General features: G+C 65.2%; 2 protein-coding genes across 4 annotated transcripts; one reads left to right on the top strand and one right to left on the bottom strand.

Moving 5' to 3' along the window:
* Positions 1–476: 476 nt before the first annotated feature.
* Positions 477–21,872, top strand: DEAF1 (DEAF1 transcription factor). 3 transcript variants are annotated; one of them, XM_038562959.1, is made up of 12 exons: positions 477–773; positions 2,818–2,915; positions 4,400–4,529; positions 4,959–5,105; positions 5,420–5,559; positions 6,034–6,099; positions 8,904–9,030; positions 10,035–10,163; positions 10,433–10,561; positions 10,745–10,992; positions 16,967–17,053; positions 20,221–21,872. In XM_038562959.1, exons 1-12 carry the CDS (start codon positions 485–487, stop codon positions 20,323–20,325), a joined length of 1,695 nt encoding a protein of 564 aa, XP_038418887.1. In that variant the 5' UTR covers positions 477–484; the 3' UTR covers positions 20,326–21,872. The 3 variants fall into 3 exon arrangements, with proteins under 3 accessions (XP_038418887.1, XP_038418886.1, XP_038418885.1); XM_038562958.1 differs by having other exon boundaries at positions 16,964–17,053; XM_038562957.1 differs by lacking the exons at positions 16,967–17,053; positions 20,221–21,872 and adding an exon at positions 11,191–11,778.
* Positions 21,873–23,280: 1,408 nt separating this feature from the next.
* DRD4 (dopamine receptor D4) lies at positions 23,281–25,984 on the bottom strand. Its single transcript, XM_038562962.1, has 4 exons — positions 25,718–25,984; positions 24,384–24,496; positions 23,555–24,267; positions 23,281–23,483 (listed from the first exon to the last, which is right to left on the bottom strand). Exons 1-4 carry the CDS (start codon positions 25,982–25,984, stop codon positions 23,281–23,283), a joined length of 1,296 nt encoding a protein of 431 aa, XP_038418890.1.
* Positions 25,985–26,574: the final 590 nt, after the last annotated feature.

Below are 26,574 nucleotides of genomic sequence, written 5' to 3'. Positions count from 1 at the left end.
GCGAGAGGGTCTCCGGGCCCGGCCGCGCTGCGTCGGAGGCCGGCGAGATCCCGCCCCGCAGACGGCGGCCGCGCTGCGGGGAAACGGGGCGCGCAGGCCTCCGAGGCGCTGAGGCGGGATAGCGCGGGGCCGCTCGGAAGGCCTCGTGCGGCCTCGGGCCACCTCGGACCGACTCGGCTCCGCGCTTCGGACCGCCTCGGCCCTCCTCGGTTCCGGACTCTTCCGCCTCGGCGCGTCTCGACTGGGCCGCTTCGTGCCGGTTCGGCCCCTGTTCGGGCGGCCTCGGGTCGTCTCGGCTCGGCTTGAAGCTTCGGGCGGCCTCGGCTCGGCTCGGCTCGGCTCGGCTCGGCGCGACGCGGCTCGGCTCGGCTCGGCGCGGCTCGGCGCGGCTCGGGCGGCCCTGCTCGCGCTGCGCGCTTCGGGCTCGGTCCCGGCCTTCGGGCGGCCCCGGCTGGCGCCTTCGGGCGGGCTCGGCGGAGTCCGGATGGAGGACTCGGACTCGGCCGCCAAGCAGCTGGGCCTGGCCGAGGCGGCGGCGGTGGCGGCCGCGGCCGCTGTGGCGGCGGCGGCCGCGGCCGCGGCGGGAGGCGAGGCGGAGGAGCCGGTGCTCAGCAGGGACGAGGACTCGGAGGAGGACGGAGACTCCGAGGCAGAGCGCGAGACGCGGCGGGTGACGGCCGTGGCGGTGATGGCCGCCGAGCCCGGGCACATGGACATGGGCGCCGAGGCCCTGCCCGGCCCCGACGAGGCCGCCGCGGCCGCAGCCTTCGCAGGCAAGTGCCGCCCGCCCGCGGTTCCCGCGCACCTGCCCACCTGGCCCGTGCATCCGTGCGCACCTGCCCACTTGGCCCATGCATCCGTGCGCATCTGGCCCGTGCCCCCGTGCGCACCTGTCCTGCACGCGCTGCCTCCCACACACCAGCCCTATCCGTGCTCCAGCGACCAACCTGCCTCTGCTCCCCCAGCACATGCCGCCCCCCCTCCCCCCCCCCCCCCACATGCCTCACACCTACTTCATTGCCCTGACGTTCCTGCACGCCTGTATGGTGTCACCAGCCTGGCCCTGCCCAGCCTGCACACTTCTTCCCCGACCTCCTTACCTTGTGCCAGGCTCACTCCCTCTTGTGAAGCACTCTGCGCTCCTTCCAGAACCTTCTCAGCACCTGTCCCTTGCTCCATTTTCTCTGCGTCTCCCTGGCACTGGTGATACTGGGGGCTGGGGGATTAGGGGAGTGGGGATCAAATGTGGATGCTGGCCTGGAGGGGCCTGCGGGTGGCTCTGCCTGGTCACCTGGAATGCTAAGGGCCAGTTCAGGGGTGACCTGAGAGCTGGGGAGCAGGACAGTGCTCACCCAGCTTGGGAGGCCCTGTGGCCTTTGGGAGCAGAGGCCAGCACGTGGGGTTGTCTCCTCAGATTGCCCTGCTGGTCTGTCCCTGCCTCCCCCACCCCGTTTCGTTTATGGATCTTCCCTCCGCACTAAGGTGTTCCTGGCCAGTTGCTTTCCCAGGGAAAAGCCGGCCTGTGGTTTTGTGTCTCGTCACAAAGAACATTGCCAAGTGTCGTGACCCAGGGAGCCTCAGAGCACCCCCTTTAGAAGTAGAGCCTCCCCACACTGCCAACCCACAGCTGTAGAGACTTTCCCAGGGTTGTGCCCTCCCCAACTGGGAGCTCCCCGGCAGCCCTCCAGGACTCCAGGAGTGTGCAGGCACCCTGGCAGAGTGTCGTGTTGTCACTCTCCCCCAAGGAGCCTCCAGGTCTGGGACGGACAGCGGCCTCCTGGGTCCTGGTGTCCTGGGCACCCGGCCAGGTCCTGCTGGCCCCCGAGCCGCCCGTCTGTGGTGGGCTGCTTGGCGTCCTCGCAGGACGGGGAAGAAGGCTTTGTGGCTGCTGGAGCCTTTGGTTCTCGTAGCTAAACTGGTTTAATGTCGGGATTTTATGGACCATGAAGTGTTTCTTCAGGTTTTTGTGCTTTTTTGCATGTTGTTTTGGATGCAGAAAAGGAATGGGTTACTATTCCTCATGGCCTCGGAGAAATGTGTTTTTCCTGGAAATTGCATCGCTGTGTTTTTGCACGTGTGAAAGCAGTACAGCTTTCCTGTGGGACGTTCCGAGGTCAGGTAGTTTCCCGGGGGAAGTAACTTGGGGACCTGCTGCCCGTCTGAGGCCACCGCCTCCAGGCACGCAGCTGCTGGGCCCAGTGGAGTGTGCTCAGACAGGGCTCTCCTCGGCCGGGGACACGGCACGTGGTCTGGTGGAGGATGCGGACGGGCCACAGGTGTCTCAGTGCAGTTTGGTGGGCGCTGGCCTCGTGGGACAGGCTGGTAGGTGCTGAGCACCCCCCACATGCCCGAGGCTGCCCAGGCACTGGCTGTGCTAGAGTGCTGGGTGGTCCAGGGGGCCCGCAGCCCAGCCCGGAACGGGCCCGGAAGGAAAGCAGGAGGGGGGCGGTGAGGGAGGACGGGGACCTGCCTTGCCCTGTGCCGACCTGGAGGGGCAGCCAGTAAAGGGGGGACTGTGTGTCGCTGGCACCGCGGGTGTCTGCTCGCAGGACGATCACAGGGTGTGCAGCCTTGCTGTATGGTTTCCTCCTAAAAGGGTGCGAGAAGCCCGGGGGCGGTCTGGCCAGGCCTGCTGCTGTCTTGATGGGGCCTGGCGGGGGTGGGGGTGAGGACCCAGGTCACCTAGGCTGTGGCTGGGAAGTGCTCAGTGAGAGTCCCTTGTTGGCAGTTCAGGTACCTGATTGAGAGATGCTGTTCTGGGGCCCAGGGCAGGCCTCTGGCTCTGAGCATGCGCCGAGTCAGGCTCCTGTGTTGCAGAGGTGACCACTGTGACCGTGGCCAACGTGGGTGCCTCCGCAGACAATGTCTTCACCACGTCCGTGGCGAACGCCGCCTCCCTCTCGGGACACGTTCTGGTAAGCCACCCCGCCGACACTCTTCCCCCGACCCCAGAGGTCTGCCCGAGCCTGGGCTCACCCAGAGGCCCGCCCTGGGTTCCCTGGCGCTGGGAGGGCTGCTGCTCTGCCCTCAGGCCATGCTCGTGTCTCCTGTCCCTGCCAGATGACCGCACACAGGGGACCCCCCTGCAGCCTTGCCAGGACCACTAGTTAGGGTCTATTTATGGCCTTGATCGCACACCTGGGATGCTGTATCCCTGGAAGCAAAATTACTGTCGTTGGCATGGGAACAAACAGGAAACTCACCCTCTTACGACAGCAGACTACAGATTTAAGAGACTTGCTTTATTTCCTAGGGCGTCAGAACGCATACGAGCTGATAGCCAGGTGATACTTTCTCGCAGATTCTGGTTTATCCTCTGTCCTAGAAGAGTCTGGAGCCAGAGGGTCAGGGAGCGACGGTGCCTCCTGGGTGCGGTCGGGAGACCCGCAGACTTAGTCTGATCCAGATGAGGAGCTGGGTCTCACGGGTCTGTGTATCCTCCTAGGCCTTAACAAGGAGAGTGTTTCGTGACTCATAAACGAACACACAGCATTACCTTTTCCTGGTAGAGGGTTGCGTGTCTTCGGTGATTCAGACACGAGCTGTGTTGACGTCCTTACTGGGGTGTTGACCCTCCAGGTGTAGGGGCCCAGGCCCTGGGTGCGTGTGCAGGTGTGCGTGTGCTCGGGGGCCGGGGGGTCCCTCGACTCCACGATGAGCACGTGCTCACTTCCCCTGATTGGATTTTCAGGTGTAAGAAAGGTCTTTTCAGTTTGCCCTCGTCGGCTCTGTTCTCAGCACGAAAGCATCAGAGCACCCCAGAATGCTGGGTTTGAACCAATGGCTCGGAGTGTCGCCTGTCCCAGGGCTGTCTGGGCAAAGCCTCGAGTGTTTGCCAGAGGCCCGTGAGGCGTGTGCCTGGGGACGGCGGGTGGTCTCCGCTCCAGCAGGGACCAGAGGGGTGTGGCTCACCCGGGGAGCAGCGCAGCTTGAAGGGCCAGGCCAGGCGGGCACGGAGGAGGTGGGCACTGTCCCCGTGGCAGCATGGCTGGGGGACCGCATGGCGCGGGAGGCCCTGGTGCCTGGTGGACCGGGCAGAGCTGTGCGCGGGGCACAGGTGCCAGAAGGGAGTCCTGCCCCAGACCCCAGCTGTGACTTCTCTGTGCCCTCCCTCGAGGCCTGTGACCTGGCAGGAGCTGCCCCAGTAGACGTGAGCGTACTTCCTGGTTCCAGGGTGTTCGGGGGACGGCTTTGTTCCTTGCCCTTGGCCTGCAGTCGAGAGCGTTTGCTCAGGGCCACCCCGGCGTAGCCTCGTGTGTCCTGTTCTCGGCTCTGTGTTTAGGAGAGGCCGGGGGGTCCCCTTGCCGGGGTGTTTACTTAGTGAGGACCGCATCCCGCTGCACCCAGCAGCAGGCTCTGCGCCGCTGTGACACGGCTCAGGGAACGCCCCTTCCTCCAGTCTGGCAGGACGGCACTGCAGATCGGGGACAGCCTAAACACCGAGAAGGCCACGCTGATTGTGGTGCACACGGATGGGAGCATCGTGGAGACGTCAGGGCTGAAGGGGCCGGCCGCTCCTCTCACCCCAGGTGCGCCCTCCTGCCCTGGGCTTGCCGGGCGCCTGTCGGCCGCACTGGGGGGCAGCTGACTCCCTCAGTTATTTCTTTTAAAGATTTTATTTGGGGCGGGGGCAGAGGCACGGGGAGCAGCAGAGTCCCCACGGAGCAGGGAGCCCGACGTGGGTCGAGCCCAGGACCCCGGGATCGTGACCTGAGCCTCAGGCAGGGGCTTCACTCACTGAGCATTCCCCCCCCCCCGCCCCCTGACTTACTTATGTGGGTATTTGGAGTGTAAACATGGAGTAGAGAGAGTGGGATTTTCTGGGCTGACAAAGAGCCGCCCAGAGCCGGAGGGGGCGGCCGCGGAGAACCGCTGAGAGTCCGAGGGGTGGTGGTTCCCTCCCGGGGGCTGGGGGCGTGCCTGGCGCCCCGAGTCTCACCGCGCTGCCTCTGCCCAAGGCCCTCAGTGCCCTGCGAGTCCTGCAGCTCCCGGCCAGGACAGAGGCGGGACCAAGTATAACTGGGACCCGTCGGTGTATGACAGCGAGCTGCCCGTGCGCTGCCGCAACATCAGCGGGACCCTGTTCAAGAGCAGGCTGGGCTCAGGTGAGGCGGGGCCGGCTGCAGGGGCAGTGCTGACCCGCGGAGGTCAGGAGCAGGGGAGAGGCGGGGCGCCGGCACGGCCCGAGTTCCCAGCCCCAGTCCGGGAGGGGACGGTCGTCCCCAGGTCCGCATGACACGGCTGCATGGGGCTGCGGTGCCGGGGACGCCACGCGGGGACGGAGCCTGTCCAGATGCTGTCCACGGGACAGGGAACGCACGCGGGCCCAGGCTGGGCCCTGGCGTCGGTGGGCATCCACGGGGAGCCGGGTGCGAGGGGCAGCCCGCGTCCACTGTGCTGGTCCCGCGTGTCGTTTCAGGAGGCCGGGGCCGGTGCATCAAGCAGGGCGAGAACTGGTACAGCCCCACGGAGTTCGAAGCCATGGCAGGACGAGCCAGCAGCAAAGACTGGAAAAGGAGCATCCGCTATGCGGGCAGGCCGCTGCAGTGCCTCATTCAGGTGTGCGGGCCACCCTCCCGTGTCTCAGCGCAGGGCTCCCGTCGCCACAGGAGTGTCTCCCCAGGCGTGGGCCGTGGGTCCTCTGCCCCCTGACCCTGGGGCCCTGGGCCGGGCACCCGCCTCCGCCCGAGGGCGGTGGTCCAGGAGCGCACGAGGCAACACGGGAGCTCCGGTTAAGGTGCCTGTGCCCTCCGAGAGCCCGACTTCCCTCTGCCTCGGTTTACACATCCCAGGAGGAGAGGGCTTCTAACTGCTGTTTCCAGCTTAGTGCTTTGGGGGTTACTCAAGAGGTCACGCCCGTAGAATCTCTCCGTGCCCCCAGTAACGGCCTCGTGCCAAACAGAGGTGTGGGGATGGAGTGTCTGGGAGGGACAGGGTCTCACCTCACAGGTGGCAGAGCTAGTTGTCCCCTAGCGTGGATGGCTCACATGGGAGGCCGACTCCCTACCTACCGCGGGACTCTTTGACTTTCAGGACGGGATCCTAAACCCTCATGCTGCCTCTTGCACCTGTGCCGCATGCTGTGACGACATGACCTTGGTGAGTCACCAGGAGGTGACCGGTCGTCAGGCTCGCTCAGCAGCTGTCTGCTCGCAGGCACTTCGACCCTCAGCCCCCCGCCCCGCCCCGTCCTGCTCCTGCTGCTGTGCACGCGTCCCCGTGTCCCTGGTGCCCCACAGCATAGCTCAGATTCTCACTCAAATTCTGGCTTTCCGACATTCCTCTGGGGCCCTCGGGGGTGTGCGAGGCTGGCCCCGCAAGGTGGCCGGAGCACGCGGACGGGGCTTGTCTGAACACAGAAAGCTCCTGCGACATCACCATCATAACCCCAAGACCAGACACACGCTTTCTTTTTATGGTTGTGAGAAGCATATACATGCTTTTTCATAATCTATGTTTTTAAATGTTACTTCTTAATACCACGTTGAAGTTATTTATAAGGCTTTTAATGTTCTTTGAAATACTTCTTTTTCCTAGATCTTTCTCAAGGAGTTAGTCTTGAAAAGAGTAACTATTTTTCATCGATTTTCACATGTGCTGCTGTGTTGTTTTCAAAACCGTGATACTGGTCTGTAACGTATGAATATCCCAGTCTTGTTTCAGCCTTTCTTAGTGTTGAATTCTGTTTTAAAACATATTCAAATTTTAAAAGCTGCTTAATGAGTTTCCTGATTTTATTTTGAATACTCCTCTGGTTAATCATTAGAAGATAAGAAAGAACGTTCAATTGGAGAGACGTCATATTCTTGGGTGGAAAAATGAAACATTCTAAAATTGTCTAGTTGGTGTAAGGACTAAACGTGAATCTAATGGCATCGACGATGGGATATTTCTATGAAAATTAAATGACTTTAAAGTTCACCTGGAGAAGCTGGTCGTGAGATTCTTGGGGATCTCGTAGGGAGAGACGCGCCATAAGAAGGAACTTGTTCCGTGTTGAGGTTGAGGATACTTGGTAGAGTGATTTGCAGCTACTCCAAGACGCTGAAATACGTGTCAGTCTAACAGAACGTGTACCGACTCCGAGTATGAAAACCCTAGAAGGTGCCGTGGGGGGGGGGATCAGAGAAGCCTGCGGGGTGGTGGGCAGCGCGGAGCCGCCGGTTCTTCCCACGGGGTTCTTTGGAGCTTTAAACAAGCTAACTTTAAAATTTATATGAAAAGTTAAAGGAAATAGGACAGCCAAAGTAACTTTGAGAAAATGACAAATTGGAGGAGTCCCAGCGCACGCCGGTTAAGCCCTGTCCGCTGCTGTCGTCGTGAAGATGTGTCCGTGGAGCAAGAGGCCCGCATGCACTCGCACACCAGCTGCTGACACAACCAGATGGCCCGGGGCCTAGACACCCGCTGTATACACAGACGACTGTAAAATGGGCCACAGATTCAGATTTATCCGAAACAGAAAACTAGCGGTTTTGGAAGAAAACGGGAGAACTTCATGGCCTCGGATTTCCCAGATGTGAAACCACAGGCACGATCCGTGAACTAGAACTTGGTGACTCGAATGCCTCCGTTCTTCCCCGCGAGGGCGGCAGTAAGGAGCCCGTGCACCTGCGCTCCGGCCTCCCTGCAGCTCAGCGTGACAGCAGCGTCCCCCCGCCAGCCCCGGCCAAGCTGTCGCGGGTGTGAACAAGAGCGCACTGCCTTCCTGCACCTGCCTCTCGGGGCCAGGCTCCACCAGGAGCGGTAGGGCAGGCGTGCGGCCTCCGAGCATCCCCCAGGCTCCCGGGGGGAGGTCCACGCTGGGGAGGCCCTGCCCAGAACCGCTGCCCTGACAGTCATGGGGGCTGCCCCGGCTCTGCAGCCACGCTGGTGGACGTGCATCTCCATGTTGCTAGAACACGTCAGACGCAAAGAAACAGAAAGCGCAAGGCACGCAGAAGAAAAGCAGTGGCAGACACGGCTCAGACGTTGCTGGGCATAAGGCCTCCCGGCCCCGTCCGTCTGCGTTCACAGAACTGAGGGAACCCGTCTGAAGAACCACGGAAGGTGTCTGCTCAGGCGGCCGCCGCAGGGCCCCACCGACAGGGCGGGGTCTTCGACCTCGGAAACGAGTTTTCTCCTGGCTCTGAGGCTGGACATCCCGGGCGAGGCCCGCTGGCAGCAGGCGCCGTGCCGAGCGTCCCACGGCAGAGGGAGCCAACCGGAGACCCCTCGGATCAGGGCCCCCACGACCCTCCCCACTGCGGATCCAGCCAGGGGGGTCCCGCCTCCCTCGCTCGGTGCCCCGCAGGAGCGTCTCCGCAGTTGGAGAACATCCACAACAGGATAGGAATTACAAAAAAGAACTAAGTGGAAATTCTAGAATTGAAAAATAGAAGACCTGAGTGAAAAATTGTGTGGAAGGGCCCACAGCAGTGAGGTCCCCGCGGTTCCCATGGGTCTCACGCCCCCAGTGTAGTAACGTCCAGCGAGATGCTCCAGCCGTCGTTCCCAGCACCCCCCTGCCCCCGTGGACCCCCCCACGATCACCGGCCGGTCTGTGCTTGCTGGTGGGCTGAGGTTTCCCCTGAACTTAGGGACCTGGGACCACAGTGCCCCCTCCTTCCTGCCGGAATGTTCTCTCGTTTCAGGCTCTTCTTTCTCCTGGAGCGGTCCCTCTTTGTTTTGTCTTCTAGCGGTTCCTAAACATTCCATATGTTGATGAGGCTTTTTCTTGCTTTCAAACAGCGTTGTTCATGTATTCTTTTAAAAAGTGTTCTTTCTGTCATTTTAAGGAATTTAGGGCCTGAGAGAGGCTGGTCTTTGCAGCTTCCCTCGATGAGCCCTGCGCTGCCCCTGGTGCAGGCAGGAGATGGCGTGGGGCAGCTCATCCTCCCTGCTCACTGTGCCTCTCCCCGCAGAGTGGTCCGGTCAGGCTCTTTGTCCCCTACAAAAGGCGCAAGAAGGAGAACGAGCTGCCCACAACCCCCGTGAAGAAGGAGCCCCCCAAGAACATCACGCTGCTTCCCGCCACGGCTGCCACTGCCTGTGAGTTTGAGCAAGGTGCAGCCACGGCCCCTCTGACCCTCCGATCCCTGGGGCTCACTGTTCAGAGCAGGGGATACCCTCTGGGTGCCCCTCGGGGGGCTCCCTCATCTCCGTAGACTCCTTCACGTGTGCCCCGCATGTATTTCTTCGTGACACAAACCAGAGCGGCGCCTGCTTGATAGGGGCGTCGTGGGACCACCCTCTCAGTGAAGGTTCTGGGGTCTTGGTCTTCACAGCCTTAGGCATGTGCCTGCCCGTGTGTGGCCCACAGTGTTGTCTCGCACACGGGAGGACAGACAGAAAGCCTGGCTGAACCGCAGAATGGGCCACAGGGATTTACAGATGGGGCAGGGCAGTCTCTCAGGCAACGTGCCAGCAGTGAGCACCTGTGCTAGGTGCCTGCAGAGGGTGTGAACTCAGGGTGACCCGGAAGCACCTGCAGGTGGGGCGGAGTCGGGATGGGAACACTTGTAGGCGGGGTCGGGTTGGAGGGCCAGGAGCACCTGCAGGAGGGGTGGAGTCGGAGGGATGGGAGCACTTGTAGGCGGGGTCGGGTTGGGGGGCCCGGAGCACCTGCAGGAGGGGCGGAGCCGGGGGTGGGGCTGGGAGCATCTGCTGGTGGGTTGGAGTGGGGGCGGGCCCTGGGGAGCACCTGCAGGTGAGGTGGAGTGGGAGGGCGGTCCTGGGAGCACCTGTAGATGGACTGGGGGGCCAGGAGCACCTGCAGGTGCAGTGGACTCGGGGAGGTCCCCGAGGTGACGCAGCAGCAGAAGTGCTGGGGGTTATGTTTTCTGTTTTCTGCTGATGCAGTTCCTGCCTCCGTTGCCAGGTCAGCAGTGCGGGGTCACCGAGAGCCCGCCGTCCATTCCCCCCCACCCCCACCCCCCCGTCCCGAGCTCCCTGCAAGGCACCACAGGTCACTGGCCTCCGGCCGTCCTTGCAGAGGCGCCTGGGGCGTGTGCCCTGGGCGAGCCCAGTGGTAAAAAGCGCTTCTGCTTTTCCAGTCACCGTGACCCCCTCAGGACAGATCACTACCTCGGGCGCGCTGACCTTTGACCGGGCATCCACAGTGGAGGCTACCGCCGTCATCTCTGAGAGCCCAGCCCAGGGCGACGTCTTCGCGGGAGCCACGGGTGGGTTGTCCTCGGCACCACCCGCAGCTGGGCAGGCCCGGGGTACGGGTCGGTGGGTGTCTGCCCACTGCTGCCCTCCGCCAGTTGTGCACACGAGCCCCAGGAACCACGGCCAGAAGGTGGAGATGTGGGGGAGGGGACTGACTGTGGGGACTCTACGGTGACCTGTATGCCCCCCAGCCTCTTGGCCGACTCCCTGTGGGTGGTGCAGCTGCAGACGCCCGAGATGTCGGGTCACCCGGCTGTCTTGTTCCTCTGGCCCCCGACAGTGCAAGAGGCAGGTGTGCAGCCCCCGTGCAGGGTCGGCCATCCGGAGCCCCACTACCCCGGCTACCAGGACAGCTGTCAGATCGCGCCGTTTCCAGAAGCTGCGTTGCCAACGTCTCATCCCAAAATAGGTTGGTCCGAAAGTTCGCGCTCGCGGTGCTGTGACCCTAGGACCGTCTCCCCATCCTCCAGGACGTCTTGGGGGTGTCGTGCAGTCACGACGGCGCCTCCACGCTTTTCAACACTTAAGGAGAAGTTCCACTGGAGAAAGTGTGTTGATTTCTTGTTTTATCTTGCTTTTCCCCCCATTACAGTGCTGACCTCCCTGCCGGCCTTGGCGGTCCCCCCCTCCACCCCCACCAAAGCCGTGTCCCCCGCCGTGGTGAATGGGCTGGAAATGTCCGAGCAGCGGAGCTGGCTGTACCTGGAGGAGATGGTCAACTCCCTGCTGAGTACGGCGCAGCAGCTCAAGACACTGTTTGAACAGGCCAAGCAGGCCAGCTCGTACCGGGAAGCCGCCGTGGCCCAGGCCCGAGTCCAGGCGGATACAGAGCGCAAGGAGGTAGGAACCGGTCGGCCCGTGCACACGTGTTGCTGGACACTCACCTGTCTCGGACGTGGGTGTCCTTTCAGACTTCCAGCAGCTGGTGAAGACGTGCCTCAGGTTCTGTTGAGTTTGGAGAGGCGTCTTCGGGCTGTCTGGTGGGACATGTGCGTCTTCCCGGCCCCAGGGGCGCTGGCATGGGTATTTCCCTTCCAGCTTCCAGCACATTCTTCAGAAGTAGGATCCCGAGTCTGGCGTCTGGGTTCATGGAGCATCGGGACACGGCGCTTTCCCACGGCAGCTTGTCGCTGCAGCACAGAGAGGGTCTTAGCCCCGCTGGCTTTTCGTGTGGCCTTCAGGTCGCTGATGGCGTCTTCACTCCGCAGGGGCCCGACCCCAACCTGGCGTAGCTCAGCGTGGCCCCGGAGATGGTCTGCAAGCCAGCTGCAATGCGCAAGGGTGGAGGTGGAGGCTGGGGTGCGCCGGCCACGCGGGTTTGTTGTTTAAGAGTTTATGTATTAGACTGAGAGCCTGGGGGGTGGGGGACAGACTGCCCTGAGCAGGGAGCCCTACTACGTGGGACTCGATCCCAAGACTCTGGGGTCATGACCTGAGCTGACGGCAGATGCTTCACTGACTGAGCCCCTGGCGCCCCCCTGTGCTGCGTTCTTAACAGAAGCTTTTCCCCCTTACAGTCCAGGTGGACTTGGTTTCTAAACAAAACTCAGATTGGTTTTTCCATCAAATCTATATGTAAAAATTTCTGTTTGTTTATTCTTTTTGTAGATCAGAGGAAAGGAGAGTTCTTCAAGTTCTTAATTTTTTATTAGTATTATTTTTAATATTCTATGTATTTATTCATGAGAGACACAGAGAGAGAGAGAGAGAGAGAGAGAGAGAAGCAGGCTCCCAGGATCCTGACCTGAGCTTAGGCAGCCGCTCAACCACTGAGACCCCCGAGGCGTCCTGGTTCTGAATTTTTTTAATGATCTCCTAATTTTGCTTTTCCAAGCAAGCAAAGTGCTGCTCTCTTCCTGAAAGAGATAAATGTAAAACATTTTTTAAAAAATTACAATTCTAAACTAATAATCGACAATGAATTTTATAGAAAAGAGAAAAGCAGAAAAAAACCTTGATCTTTTTACCCAAAGACAACGACTGCGAGGTTCTCAAACGTTTGAGACTTTTCTAGGTTTCTTAGTGTCGTTGGTCTCCAACCGAATCCCGGCTCCGTCGGAGGCCCTGTGGTGCTGATGGTGCAGTCCGGTCCTGGCGGCAGGTGCGGAGCTGCAGGTGCAGACCTCCCCAGCGTCTCCGGGGCACAGGCCGCTGTGCGTGGGCTGCGCCTGTGGCCCTTGGGCCCACGCGGGCCGCCCCAGCACCTTGAGGACCCTGCCCCATCGCGTGGCCCGGCCTCGGTCTCTGGCTGCCGCGGGACCCTGTCTGTGTCTGGCGGTCAGGGCAAAGCGTTTGCTTTCCCGCGGTGCGGTTACACCCACGGAGGGGGATGGTGGTGGTGCGGCAGGCCCGCTGGCAGCTCCCCGGAGCCAGGAGGCCGCCCCGCGGACCCACGGCCACATGGGGAAGCGCCTGGGTGGGTGGCGAGGCAGACGCGTGGGGGGAAACTGGCCAAGTGACTTCCTTGGGAAGGAGCGCGTGGGCGGTGGAGCAGACCTCGGGTTGCAGAGGGGGACGTGGGGGTGCGTGGGGCGCTGGAGCCTCGGAGGGGGACGTGGGGGCGCGTGGGGCGCTGGAGCCGCGGAGGGGACGTGGGGGCGCGTGGGACGCTGGAGCCGCGGAGGGGACATGGGGCGCTGGAGCCGCGGAGGGGCCGTGGGGCCGTGTGGGGCACTGGAGCCGCGGAGGGGGGACGTGGGGGCCGCTCTGGGACAGATGGCTCACATGGGGGGCGCTCCTACAGGCAGGTCACTGTGTCCAGGGCTTAGCTCCCCGGGAGACCCTCCCGTCCACAAGGCAGACCCGTGGAGGCAACGGGCTAGGGAAATGCAGAGCGGGGTTGCCGTGGGGTCTTGGTTCCTCACCGTGGACAGCTCCTTGCACAGCCCCGTTTCTCTGCTGCTCCAGCTGCTCATGTTGCCGTGTGCTGACCGGGGCGCTGGGGGTGGTGAGGCCACAGCCCGTGCTTGTGCACGCCCTCGGGGACCTGCTGTCACGGCGCATGACCACCCGCGTGTCTATGCGGTGCTGTCTCTACACCTCTGCCCACATTTAAGTTGGTTATTTGCATTTCCTCAGAAAAAGTGTTTCAGGGGCGCCTGGGGATTCACTCAGGGAAACGTCTGCCTCTTGATTTCAGAGGCCTCCCTGGGTGTGGACTGTCTTTAATTTTTAAAAAAAGAGCAGTTTTATAAAGGGAATGTGATTGTAAGAAGTAGAAGTTATGGTTGTTCGTCGGGTCCCCTACCAAGGCGGTAGGTCCTGCTTGAGGGGCCGAACGCGGATGGTTGGGGTGCCTCTCCCCAGGCACAAGGGGCCTGGGGATCATTTTAGAGGGTGAGGAGGGCGTGTGAGCTGTGAAGACAGCGTGGTCCTCCCTCGTGTCCTGGGGCCCGGGCCTTGCACAGCGCAGCAGCCGGCCCCACAGCTGGTCGTCCATCTGTCCAGCAGTGTTCTTCTGGGAAGGAGCAACGTCTGCACAGCTGGCTGGACGGTGTCTAGGGGACAAAACGGAAGGAATCAGTGTCTTGCTGATTCAAACTGCACAGAAGCATCGATTGGAAACAGCTATTCATGCTCTTATCAGGACAATCGCTGGGCTGTGGCGTCCCGGCTGGTGGCCTGGTCGGCATCCCACCCGGGCTTGACCCACGGAGACCAGTGTTGGGGACACCCTGTGCTCCTCGTGCTGCTCCCCCCCCCCCCCGCCCAGGACGCAGCTCCTGGCAGCACTCGTCACACAGGAGTCGCAGCTCCACCCTGGCGAGGACATGAGTGGGGAGAGCGTTCTTCTAGTTTTTGATTTTTCATTGGTGATTTTTGTGGATTTTTTTTTCAGAGTAAAATTTGTATGTGACGTAGGCACATTTTCTCTCCTTGGTAAGAATTCTCCAGTGACAAATGGGACGGACGTGAAAGACAGGAAGACACAGTGGAGGTTGTTTACCCCGTGCCGGGGGACGCAGCAACCTTCAGGGGGCACAGAGCTTGGCGGGAGCTTGGTGCGGGGCTGCTGCATGTTTTGCCTCCCACAAGCACGAGCACTGTGGCTCCCAGGTCACACTCAGAGGGTCCAGAAGCTGAATTCCCATCGCGAGACGTTGATGACACGGGGCAGTGTCTTGCCCGGGGCTGGATTGGTGAGGTCGCCACTCTCCAAGGCGGGGCTTTGGGTTTTATTTATAATTTTGCATATTTTAAAGAAAGAAACACGACACAAAATCCCTTTATCCTTCCCATCACATCGGGCGGAAGAACATGAAGTGTCCTAACGGGAGGGCCGCGCCTGGGCCTCCCCATCCCCCATGCCAACCCCCCGTGTGCGTCCTGTGCCTGTGGACTTGGAACCAGGCAAGTCTGTGCTTTGTCTGCAGCCACAGAGGGGCCGCGTTCCTGCAGGTCATGGCGAACCAGTGCGTGATCCGGGGCCGGGTGGGGATGCCGCGGGGCTCTGGCCTGCAGATAGCCTGCAGACCTCACGCACAGACCCCAGTTCTGCTCACAGGGGCAGCCACACCCGGACGCTGGGCTCCTGTGACACAAAGAGCCCTCACCTGCCCGAGACCCCATGGGAGCGCGCTCTGGGGGACGTTGTGCGGCCTGGAGGGGCACAGGAGGGCGGGAAGGCCCTCACTCGAGCCGCGGCGGGGCGGGCAGGGCCGTGGCTGTCCAGGCTCTGCCGCAGGGAGAGCGCCAAGGGACTTTGTGCTGAGGATTTGCCATGCAGGTGTTTGACCTCGGCCGGTGTGGACACAGGTCTTGCCCGGGCTGCCGCCATCGCAGGTGGTCCCACGGGGTGATGACCGTGGGCAAGCACCAGCCGGGTGGGAAAGGCCAATGCTGCCGCCTGTTGGACTGGAAGACCCTGGTGGAGCCCCAGGAGCGTTGGGGGGTCGGGGGACACACGACCTGGGAAGGCCGGAGGGGTCAGGAGGCGGTGGCTCAACCTGCCTCGGCTCCGTGGGCCAGACTCCCTGCTTTGACAGTTTATTTGGAATTACAAGAAAAATCAAATTCCGCCCAGCAGAGGCAATTCAGGATTTCGCATTTTTCATCACGAGTAGCTTGCTTTTGTGCGTGATTAGCTCAGCAGAGATTAAACAGGGCAGAAGAGCAGATGCCTCCCGTCAAGGGCGCAGCATCCAGCAGAGGCTGGCTGGAGGCCTGGGGGTGCTAGGCCCCTGGCACGGCCCTGGGGCAGCCCCGCTGCTCCCGGCCTAGCCGCGCGGTGGTCGTGCTCACGGGTAAGGGCTCCATGTAGCACCTGCACCCGGATGGTCAGCAGGGCCGGGGTGGAGGCAGGGTGCCCGCGGGAGTGCGGGGCGGGTCCCGGAGGGGCCTCTTCCCGGCTCAGACCCCCCCACCTCATCGGGGCACAGGGGGCTCTCTGGTGTGTTTTCTCCAGGGCACTGTCCCCTCGGGGCCCCTCCTCATGACCTGACATGACCCCAGTGGGCCCGGCCCCAGAGGCTGAGCATAGGCATTTGGGGGATGTGTCCCGGCCTTGCGTTTCTCCTCCAAAGGTGACTTTCCCCTTTGCACATGGAGCCACGGCGCCCGTACCGCCCGGGGTGCACCTGGGTCCCATCCCGTCCCCTCCTGGGGCACCGCGTGGTGGGTACAGGATCTCGGTGGATTTTTGGAATTCTGCATCAGAGGCTGTTTCCCATGTTTGTTGGTGTTGGCCTGGGCTCCTTTGCCTGTGTTTTATCCTCTGCGTTAGACCTGAGGCCTGCGTGCCTTATTTTGCTCACGTGTTTGCGCCTTTGCCAGGTGGGGGCTCTGGGTGGGGGCTCCGGCCTCGCCCCTCCGGGCGCTTCCTGGCACTGGACGACCCTGCAGACCCAGGAGCCCTGGTCCCTCCGCTGGAGGATGGTCTGGGGAACCAAGTCCCGGGGCCGCGGGGGCGTCGTAGCTTCTGGGCCCCTCGGCGACACCTCGCGTGTGCAGACTGCCCCGTGTTTCTGTCCTTGTCCGTCCATCTCTGTAGCTGAAGGGACGGGTCCATGTCGCCGTGGCTCCGTCCAGTGCCGACCACTGCATTGTTTTTGGCTAAATGATAATTCCCCCTTCAGGCCGCGGGACTGAAGGCACGCGTGCTGGAGGCACAGCCCCGCTCTGGCTTCATCCCGACGTGTTGGTTCCGTTCGGGGGCTCTCCGCCTCCCCCAACCCCGCTGGGCGCGCCGTGGGTGTGCGGTGTGCGCGGGCACCTTCCTGCGGAGCCTCCCCTCTGCTAGGGCCCCACTCAGGTGCGGTGCAGTCCGGGGACGCTCTACTCCCCCGGGGCAGTTTCGTACGAGGTTACGGGTGGCCCTTCCCTTCTTTCCTCCCCGTATTGTGTCCTACGAGGCGGAGGCGGGTGCAAGCTCCATGACACCCCGGAATCCAGGTGACGCTTGTGTCTGGAAGGGAGCAAGTGCACGGCGGGGTGGTTTCACGAGCGGAGAAGCATCGGGCCCAAGGGTGGGCAAGGGAGCCCGCAGTCCCGCGGCACTGCCTTGGCCACGCCGCTGCCCTCAAGTGTGGGCGGGTGACCTACCACGTGGATCCTCGGTTAGTCGAGGGAGAGGAAGCAAAACAAATGTTTCCAGGAACCGTAGAGACTGGCCGTGCTGGGGCACACGTGGCGCCTGGTTCCAAGCATCCAGAAATGTGCTCCGGCTGCCCAGGCGCGGGCGGCGGTACCGGGACTGGGCGCCCAGAGCCGGGAGGAGGCCCCGGTGCAGGGGGAGCGGGGCGGGCGCGGCAGGTGCTGGCCATCTGGCGGGGGGCGGCCCCGCGACACTGACCAGCCTGTGTCCTTCTTCCAGCAGTCCTGTGTCAACTGTGGCCGGGAGGCCCTGAGCGAGTGCACCGGCTGCCACAAAGTCAACTACTGCTCGACCTTCTGCCAGCGCAAGGTGGGTTCTCGTCCCTGCGCCCCTCGCTGTCACGGGAGGCCCCCTGCCTGCCCCCGCGGCGGCCTGTCCACTGCGTCCTGCGTGCCCGGCGTCCGGGGACTCACCTCAAACCCCAGAGAAGCCCCCGTGGTGGGTACTATGGCCAGGCCCTGGAGGGGGGGTCCTGCCCCGAGGCTGCCCCCGCCCGCGCCTCCCAGCCCCGGGCGCTTGGGCCTGGGGCCCAGAAGGCGGCTCTGTTTCCAAGGCTTACTGGCATTTCCGGTGGGGGTTGTAGGTCAGAGGCATTCAAGGCACGGGGAGCTGCGAGCAGCCACAAGGAGCCGTAGCGCGCTGTGCTGGGGGCACTTGGCAGGCCCGCCGCCCTCCTGCCACGTTTCCCAGGTGCACCTGTGCCCGCTGACGGCGCCATCCCCGCCAGGCCCTCGCTCCCCAGCCGAGTGTTTGTCGTGGGTGCGGCAGGTGCCGGGCACGGGAGGGGGCGTGATGGGCACCTGGCGAGTCCAGTGGGTGCGGGTGCCTGGGGCCACCCCGCGGGGAGGACGGGGCGTTGGCACGTCCCCCGGGGCCCCGACGACCTGGCGCCACCCCGGACGGTGCCTGACAGCATCCTGCACCCAACGCCTTGGTGGCCCATGGTGCGTCATGGGGCCAGACCTGCCTCCCAGCTGCGCCCATAGCCCCTGGCCCGTCTGTCGCTGGCTGGCCTGTCCGGCTGTCTGTCCGTCCAGAGGTTTAGGACCTAGGACTCCAAGTCTGCTGTCCCCTGACAACGTGTCAGAGGATTTTGCACTGAGGAAGGGGCACCTTGGGGCAGCGGCCTGTGCTCAGGGCGGCGTGGGAGCCCACGCAGCGTGGGCAGGAGGGAGGTGGGCCCAGGCTGGTTCCCGGCACCTTCCCTGAGCGCGAGCGCGCAGGAGGGTCCGTGGGTTGGTTCTTTCGTGACCCGGGCGGGTTCCACCTGCAGCTCCCTGTGGCTGTCAGACTCCCTTCTGGTGTGGATGCTGCGAACTGTGTCCATAAAGACGTGCTCTGGGCGTATTTACATAAATTGATATAAATAAAAACCGTAATTCTCACATTGGACCCAAAGTGAGCACTAGATGGGGTTGGAGAAGACGGGAGCCTGAGCTCACGGTGTCGCCCCGGGGCCGCCTGCAGTGCTCTGTGCCCCTGGGAAGGGGGCACGGGTGTGACAGCCGTGGGTTGGCCCCCGCCCCACAGCCTAACCATGTCCTGCACGGCGGTCGTCTTTGAGGCGGTGTAACGGCCATGCCGCAGCCCTCGCCCGTCTCAGGGCACCATTCGCTGATGTTTCAAAACGTCCACCGCAGTTGTGCAAATACCGCGGTTCCGCCTTCGATCCGCTCGTCTCCCCCGAAGCACCCCGGGCCCTCCCCAGCCGCCGGGAGCCGTGACCCCACTCTAGATTGCCTTCCAGGGGCGCGCCGGTGACAGGACCCGTGCTGTGCGGTCTCGGCTCATCCGTCCCACAGCGTGTGTGTCACCGCTTCGCTCCTCTGGCTTCCTCGCTCGTGAGCTGCCGGCCGGGGCGCGGTGAGGTCCTGACGGTGCGGCGCCTCCCGGGAGGGCTCGTGGTCCTGCGTGCCGGCCCGCGGTGCGGCCTTGCTGCGTCTGTGTCTGTGCTGGGCTTCACTGAGAAAGTTCCCAGCTGCTTTGTCATTGCCTGCGCCTGGCTGCGGCCCCGCACGGGTGGGCACACCCCGCTGGTGACCCATGATAGCGAGCATCCTGGCCACGTTAGGAGCCGCTGTGCCTCGATCCCGTGGCAGGTGCACCCTCCCCATGCCCGGAGGCCAGTTGTGCATCTGTTTTAGAGAAATGTCTGTTCAAACACCTTGCCCACGTGTGAGTTGGATCTTTTCTCCCATGGGCATGGAGGCTCCTGTGTCCTCCTGGACACGTGTCCTTCATGGGATCCCTCGCGGACGTTTCCTCCCCGCCTGTGACTCATCTGCTTCCACAGTTGTGTCGTCTGCAGGGCAGGACGGGGTTTAGATTTTACTCACTTATTCACGAGAGACAGAGAGAGGAGAGACGCAGGCGGAGGGAGAAGCAGGCTCCCTGCGGGGAGCCCGACGCAGGACTCGATCCCGGGACCCCAGGTCATGCCCTGGGCCGAAGGCAGGCGCTCGCCACTGAGCCCCCCGGGACCCCCAGGGCGTTTTTAATGGAGATCATGCTGTGGGTGTTGGGGCTCAGAACCGCCTCCTGTTTTCTCTCAAAATGTCTGGTTCCCACTGTTGAGTTTGCCATGCCCCACTTCGGGCAACGCCGTGTGTGAGAGCCGTGGCCCCGAAGCCCGCCTGCGGCAGTTCGCACACAGTGGAGACTTACGGGGTGTATTTTTAGGTAATTTCAAGTTAAAGTTTTGTTTTCCTGATATAATGATTCAGATGTTGCTATTTTTTTTTTTTTTTTAAGATTTTATTTATTTATTCATGAAAGAGAGACAGGTAGAGGGAGAAGCAGGCTCCAAGCAGGGAGCCTGACACGGGACTCGATCCCGGGTCTCCAGGGTCATGCTCTGGGCCAAAGGCGGCGCTGAACCACTGGGCCACCCGGGCTGCCCAGATGTTGCCATTTTATTGTAAAGTGGGGACACTTCTAGGAAATTGGGAAAACAGGGCGTCACAGACAATCAGCCGCCGTCCGCCATCCAGGGAGCCACCCCGTGGGCGTCCGGGTGCCTCTGTGCCCCGGGGTTTGTGTTTGTGCCCTGTCGTTCCCTCACCACACACCAGCCTCCCATCCAGGGTCACGTCTGATTCGACTAGCACGCCCTCGTTTGCCCGCCGAGCCCCAGTCGGGCTGAGGCGGCTCCACAGCCTGGGCCCGGCTCCGATCGCAGCATCCGCCCCCTCGGGCCTCTGGGCGACTCCTCGCCGGGAGCTGACGTCACCCATCGCTCCGCCGCGTCCTGACCCTCCTGCAAGCGGCGGCCTGGACCTGGCTGTGGACCGCGGCTGCATCCAGCTCTGTGTGCACCAGCGCGGCTGCGCGTGTCTTCGCGCATACGATCGCTTCTGGGGCGTGTCTGGGAGCAGGGGGCCGGGTGGCCTGCCCGAGCGCTGCGGGCCCCCCTGTCCCCACTCCCCGCTCCCTGCCGCTGGGGCCCCCGCTAACGCGCCGTGTGCTCTTCCTTTCAGGACTGGAAGGACCACCAGCACATGTGCGGCCAGTCGGCGGCCGTCACTGTCCAGGCGGACGAGGTCCATGTCACAGACAGCGTGATGGAGAAGGTCACCGTGTGAGCTGCGGGTCCCTCCACAGTGCCGCGGGGCTGCCGCAGGTCAGGGACCTCGGGGGACGTTAAGGAGAAGAAAACACTTGCTGGTCAAGTTGTTAACAGACTTTTAGTGACTGCGCCGTCGGCAATGAGCTCCCGCCGCCCGGAAGCCCGAGGGAGGCCGGGGCAGCGGCTGGTGGACGCAGGCCCCAGCCCTCGGCGCCTTCTCACGGTGCTCTTTTTTATCGCCTGGATCGTGAGCATCTGGTCTCACCCCGGTGTGTCGTGTGCTGTGACACACGTGTACATAACGTGTCTGTCAATAAAGCTGCCGTGACTCCGGCACCAGCTTCCTGGGTGCCCAGCAGGTTGGGAGGGCCTCGGGTCGGGTTCTCCTGACCCTGCGGTTTGGAGGTCGCAGCCCCCAGGCGTGGGGCCCGCCGGAGCGTCCTCCCTGTGGCCAAGGCGGGAGCTCGGCATGGGCACCACCCCAGGCGCGTGGGCCGCTCCTGTCCCATCCCTGAAGCATCGGCACCAGGTTGGACCCCAGGGCGCTCGGGGGCCGGCACATTTGGGCCCTGGGAACAGGACCTGCCTCCCTGCTGACCAGCACTGGCGCCCGAGGACCAGTCCCCCACGTTCCGGAAGCTTCTGTTTCTGGAAATGCCCTTGTGGCTGTGGAACGCCTGACCCGCCGTCTCCCTGTTTCCCTGGCTCTCCCAAGGCTCGGAGCGAAGAAGGCAAGACCCCCGTGAAGAGACGCACGTCCGTGGGTGGGCAAGCCGGCAGCCGCCAGGACCCTCTGCAACGTCGCTTGGTTCCACGCTGGCCTCAAGTTTCTGTGAGCCGTATGCTCGGAGGTCGCCCCCAGCCTGGCACCCTCCCTGGACTCCTACTTCCAGAAAGTTCCAAGTCTGCAGAACCCTGGAGCCTTGGCTCTGGGACACGGCCACGGCAGGGGCTGAGGGGGCCCGGGGCGTGGTAGGAAGGGGGTGTGAGTGCCCATAGGGCCTGGGCCAGCCCCCGCTCCCAGCTCTGTGGACCACGCAGCTTCTCGGGGTTTTCCTTTCCCAAGTGTAACACATACCCGAGCCCTGTGCCCGCCGCCACCTCCCGGAGCTGAAGGCCGAGAAGTCTGCGTGGGGCCCGGGCTGAGGACGGGCGATGGGGCACTCACCATCCCCCCGCGGGGCGCCCTCCTCAGCGCACGCCTGGGGGTCCGTTCCCACAGGTGGAACAAGCCGGAGGGGGGCACCTCGCAGCTCTTGGCGGGTCCCCGGGTCCCCGGTGCGCTGAGCGTCGGGACGGCAGGGAGAGGACCGCGGGGGACCCACACGTCTGGAAATGCTCCAAACATGGACCGCCGGGCCGTCCCCACCCTGGGGGCACTGGCGCTCCTCCTGGCGCTGGGGGCCCTGGCGGGGGGCGGGGGTCCAGATCTCAGCTCAGCCAGGGCATCATCTCAGGGTCATGAGCGCAAGCCCTGCCTCGGCCTCCGCGCAGAGCATGGAGCTACTTGAAATAAAAGGATGGAGCCCTCAGGACTGCACGTTCTGGGGACAGTTTTCTAAATTGTGTGTTTTCCAGGCCTGTGGCACCCTGGCCGCCCGTGGCTTCTGACAGCACCTCCCGCGGCCGCGGTGCGGGGGATGGGTCAGCACAGGCCAGGCCTTTCGGGGCGCTGGGTCTTCGGGCCCAAGCTCCAGGGAGCTGCAGGCTGGGGTGACCCTTGGCCTCCGCAGGGGCAGCTGAGTGAGCTGGGTGGGTGGATGCCTCTCCCAGTCGGCCAGGCCTTCATGGCTCTGCACGGACCACCCCTGCGCTGTGCACCTAGTCCCCTCCAGGGCCAGTGGGGATGGGACGGGGTCCCCAGCTCAGCCCCTGGGCACGTGCCGCTCACTGGCTCGATTAGTCCTGCCCCCTGCGTACAGGTGATGACAAGGTGCCAGTGGCGGGCCAGCCGCGGTTGGAAGGTGGGCATGGCCGCCAGGCAGGGGTGATGGCACACCTCCCGCAGCGGCCCCCAGGTACCCGTGGAGGGAGCAGCGGCCCAGCTCCGGGCAGGTGTCTGGGGCTCCTGCCTGTCCCTGCGGGGGACCCAGGGCATCTGCAGCCACTGTCCTCACGCTTGGTGGGCACCGAGGTCCCAGGAGCTGCAGTCGCCACCAGAGCCAGGGTCCCTGGGTGCCCCCGGAGCCCTGAGCACCTCCAGGGGTGGGGAGGCAGTGCCGCTGTTATGAGCTGGGGCCCCTCGGCCCACAATTGCTCGTGTTCAGGAGAGAACCTCCTGGAAGCACAGACAGCGATCGGCTGAAGGGGCTGCCACCGCCCCCTCCTACCCAGGGGCAGCCTGCTGCCCCCTCCCCCCCGGGGGAGGCTGCCTGGATAGACCCACCCAGCCCCGCGGCCCCATGTCCTTGCTCCTTCCACACGGCCAGAGGAAAGCTGGCGGGAGCTGCGCTGAGCCGGGTGCAGCCTGTCCTCCCAGGGAAGGGGCAGCGCCAGGACACTACCTTGAGCCCACCGGACAGGTGTCCCCGCCCCACTGTGGGAGGAGCACCGGCGTGGGGAAGCCACGGTGTGTCCTGGCTGTCACCACCAGCCAGCCTGTGGGCAGCCCCTCCAGCTGAGTCCTGGCCTTCTCAGGGACGGCCAGCATGCTTCTGGAAGCTTCTCCGTGGGAGGGCCGAAGGGCCTGGGGCAGTCCCCCACCTCACCCTGGGGAAGGAACCAGCCTCCCGGGGTCTGTTCCCTGGGCTTCCGCAGGAGGATGAGGGGCCCAAGGGGGGTCTGGGTTCCCCCCGGAACTCCCAGGCCGCCCCAGGCCCAGCCTTCCAGCAGGTGTTGAGGAAGGACCTGGTTCAATCAGCCGCACAGAGCCGCCCCCTCGGCGCCGAGACACTGCCCCCCAGGCCTGGCCAGGCCTGGCCAGGCCTTGCGGAGGGCGTGGGGGGCGGGGGACGGGGGGCGGGGGCCCCGCTCAGCAGCAGAGGCGAAGGGCCTTGCGGAAGACGGCACGGAACTCGGCGTTGAACACGGTGTAGATGAGCGGGTTGAGGGCGCTGTTGACGTAGCCCAGCCAGGTGACGGCGCTGACCAGCCGCGGGGGCACGGGGCAGGCGGGGCACAGCGCCCGGGTGATGTGCACCACAAAGAAGGGCGTCCAGCACAGCAGGAAGGCGCCTGGGGGGCGGGGCGGTGAGCGGGTCCCGCGGCCACCCCCCCCCGCCGCCCCCGCCCGGGCAGGCACCCACCGACCACCACGGGCAGCACCCTCATAGCCTTGCGCTCCCGGCCGGTGATCTTGGCGCGTCTCCGCTTGCGTGGCTGCCGCGGGGGCTCTGCAGGGTCGGCGGGGGGGGGCGCGGCGGCGTCGGCGGCGGGGGGCAGGGGGCGGGGTGTGGCGTCGGGGGTGTCATCGGGGGTGACCTCGGGGGGCGGCGGGCCAGGGCTGCTGTCAGGGGGCGGCGGGCGGGGGTTGTCATCAGGGCTGCCGTCGGGGGGCGGCGGGCCGGGGGTGCCGTCGGGGCTGCCGTCGGGGGGCGGTGGGCCGGGGGTGCCGTCCGAGGTGCCGTCGGGGCTGCCGTCGGGGGGCGGCGGGCCGGGGGTGCCGTCGGGGCTGCCGTCGGGGGGCGGCGGGCCGGGGCCGCTGGGTCTGCGCGGTGTCCGGCCGTGCAGCTTGGCCCGACGCGCGGCCTCCCAGCGCCGCAGGCCCCGGAACGTGGCCCAGTAGAGCAGCAGCATGAGCGGGCAGGGCAGGAAGAAGGAGCACACGGACGAGTAGACCACGTAGTCGCGGTCCTCCAGGCGGCACACGGCGGGGTCGCGGCCGCGCGCGTCGTTGAGGCCGCACAGCACGGGCGCCGCCACCGCCGCCGACAGCAGCCACGTGGCGCCGATGAGCAGCAGCTGGCGGCCGCCCCCGCCCTGGCGGTTGTAACTCAGCGGCACGGCCACCGCCACGAACCTGCGGGGGCGCAGTGAGGGCGGCGGGCCGCGGGGCGGGGCCTGGCGAGGGGCGGGGCGAGGGCGGGTCGCGAGGCGGGGCCTGGCGGGGGGCGGGGCCGACGCGGGGCGGCTCACCTGTCCACGCTGATGGCGCACAGGTTGAAGATGGAGGCGGTGCACAGCATCACGTCCATCGCCATGAGCGCGTCGCAGAGGCCGGGGCTGAACAGCCACACGCCGCCCTGGACCTGCGCCGCAAGGGGCCCGGGGTGGGGGCACGACACGCACGAGACCAGGCGGCCGCCCCCCAGCCCAGGAGCGCTCGCCGCGACCCGGGCCGCGCTCTGACGCCCAGCTTCCCGGGGGGCCGGAATGGGCCCGGGGTCCCGCCTGGCCGCATTGCCACCGCGCTGAGCAGAGCCCCTCCGTCCCCCTGGGAGGGCCCCTGGAGCGGGGGTGCAGGCGGTGGAGGACCCCAGTGTGATGCTGTGCTGGAGGCGGCCCCCCCTCCACGGGCTGCGGTCCTCCTGCCCGGGGACTTGAGCCCCGCCGCGTGCCCCCCGCGGGGTGGCGAGAGTCAGCCTATCTGGTTAAGCCCTGTCCCTGCGCTCGGACTCGACGGGTCCTCACTTTTGTGCCCTCATCTGTAAAATGAGGGTGACCATAGCACCCACAAAACCGCCCTGAGGATAAATGAGTGAGGGGGTGCATAGCCACACACGTGCCCAGCGCCCCCACCAAGAGCAACGAGCAGACAACCGCCCCCTCTAAATCCCCTGCCGCTGATTTGGGACGATTAGGAGCTTAAGGGCCGTCGCTGTGACGTCCGGCGGGGCTCGGGGGAGGGGCAGGCCCTGCATGTCCTTGTCCTGCTAGTGACCCGGCGGCGCCCGCCTCGCCGCGTCCCCCCAGGGCGCTGAGCCCCTCCCGCAGCGCCTGGCCAGCGCGCTCCCGGCCCTGAGCAGCTCTTCCGCCCAATGGGCAGCAGCGCAGCAGGGCCGGCGGCGGGGGTCCCACCAGGGCTTCGGGCCCGGCTCCCGGCGGGGGTGGGACGCCACCCCGTCCTTTGGGGTCCACTGTGAGGCGCGGGGGGCGCCCTGCTCCCTGCCCCCGGCTCCTGGGGCCGCGTGCCCCTCCTGCTGTGGGCACAGTGCGTGTCGCGTGGGCTTCCCGGGGGCCCGGCCGCCTGCGCGCTCCTGCTCACGCTTGGCTGTGCTTTGTGCAGTGATGTGTGTCCCTGTGCCCCCGGGACAGCCGGGGCGGGGGGTGGCTCGACCGAGTCTGCGCGTCCACCTGGCTCCCCGGGGAATGGAACCCCCGCCGGTGCAGGGGGGCGGCCCGACTGGCGGTGTCGCCCGTTTCTGAGCGCGCGGCTTGGAGGACGAGGACGTGTCGTTGGTAGGAGCCGCCGAACAGGGCAAGGAGAGGGGGCGCGGGTGGGGCGCGGGGCGGGCGCGGGGCGGGCTCACCTCGGAGTAGACGAACAGGGGCAGCACGAGCAGGGCGAGGAGTAGGTCGGCGGCCGCCAGGCTCACGATGAAGTAGTTGGTGGGCGTCTGCAGGGCGCGCTCGGCCGCCACGCTCGCGCACACCAGCGCGTTCCCCGCGAGCACGGCGCCGATGAGCAGCACGCCCCCCGCCAGCGCCGCCGCCGCGCCCGGGGTCCCCGGGGTCCCCGCGCCCGGCCCGCGCCCCGCCAGCAGCCCGTCGGCGTCCCCGGCGCTGCGGTTCCCCATGGCCCCCGCCCCGCGGCCAGGCGGGCGCGCAGCCCCGGGACGGCGCCCTGGCCCCGCCCCCCGCCCCGCCCCGGGCGCCCCGCCCCCCCCCTACCCCGGCCGGTCCGGGAGTTCGCGGGCCCCGCGCAGGTGGAAGGGGCGGCGCGGGGGCGCGGGGGGCGCGGGGGGGGCGGTGCCCGGCCGGGCTCGGGTCCACGCCGTCCCGCCGCGCGTCCGCTTCTCAGGGGCGGCCCAGGAGACGCCTCCGGAGGGAGCCCTCCCCGCGCCCCAGCGCCAGTGCCTGAGCGTCCGCCCGCCTCGCCCGTGCGCCCCAGGCGGGCTGCCCTCCGCCGCCCCGACCCCGCAGGGCCCCCCGCGCCCGCGACTCACTGCAGGGCCTTGGGCGAGACGGAGGAGGGCGCGCGGGGCCCGCTCTGGGAGCCCCGCCCCGCCCCGCGCACCCCGAGTCGCCGCTCCCCGAGGGCAGCCGAAGCGGGCTGCGCCCACCTGCCCACACACCCGGGCCCCGCGCAGGCCTGGGCGCAGCGGAAGCTCCGGGCCAGCGTCGCGGCGGCGCAGCGCGGCCGGGTGGGGCAGGTGCCGGGGTGGCC

Source organism: Canis lupus, chromosome 18, assembly GCF_011100685.1.
Source record: "Canis lupus familiaris isolate Mischka breed German Shepherd chromosome 18, alternate assembly UU_Cfam_GSD_1.0, whole genome shotgun sequence".
Classification (NCBI taxonomy): Eukaryota; Metazoa; Chordata; class Mammalia; order Carnivora; family Canidae; genus Canis; species Canis lupus.
This window is presented reverse-complemented; position numbering and strand designations above follow the sequence as displayed.

Bases quoted from the DNA above. Each gene is read 5' to 3' on its own strand.
- DEAF1 (XM_038562957.1), top strand. From the start codon at position 485: ATGGAGGACTCGGACTCGGCCGCCAAGCAGCTGGGCCTGGCCGAGGCG. The intron at 9,031-10,034 runs GTGAGTTTGAGC...CTGCTTTTCCAG, and splicing joins CGCCACGGCTGCCACTGCCT to TCACCGTGACCCCCTCAGGA. The intron at 10,164-10,432 runs GTGGGTTGTCCT...GGCCCCCGACAG, and splicing joins CGTCTTCGCGGGAGCCACGG to TGCAAGAGGCAGGTGTGCAG.
- DRD4 (XM_038562962.1), bottom strand. From the start codon at position 25,984: ATGGGGAACCGCAGCGCCGGGGACGCCGACGGGCTGCTGGCGGGGCGC. The intron at 24,497-25,717 runs GTGAGCCCGCCC...CTTGCGGCGCAG, and splicing joins CCCTGTTCGTCTACTCCGAG to GTCCAGGGCGGCGTGTGGCT. The intron at 23,484-23,554 runs GTGGGTGCCTGC...CCCGCCCCCCAG, and splicing joins GGTGCTGCCCGTGGTGGTCG to GCGCCTTCCTGCTGTGCTGG.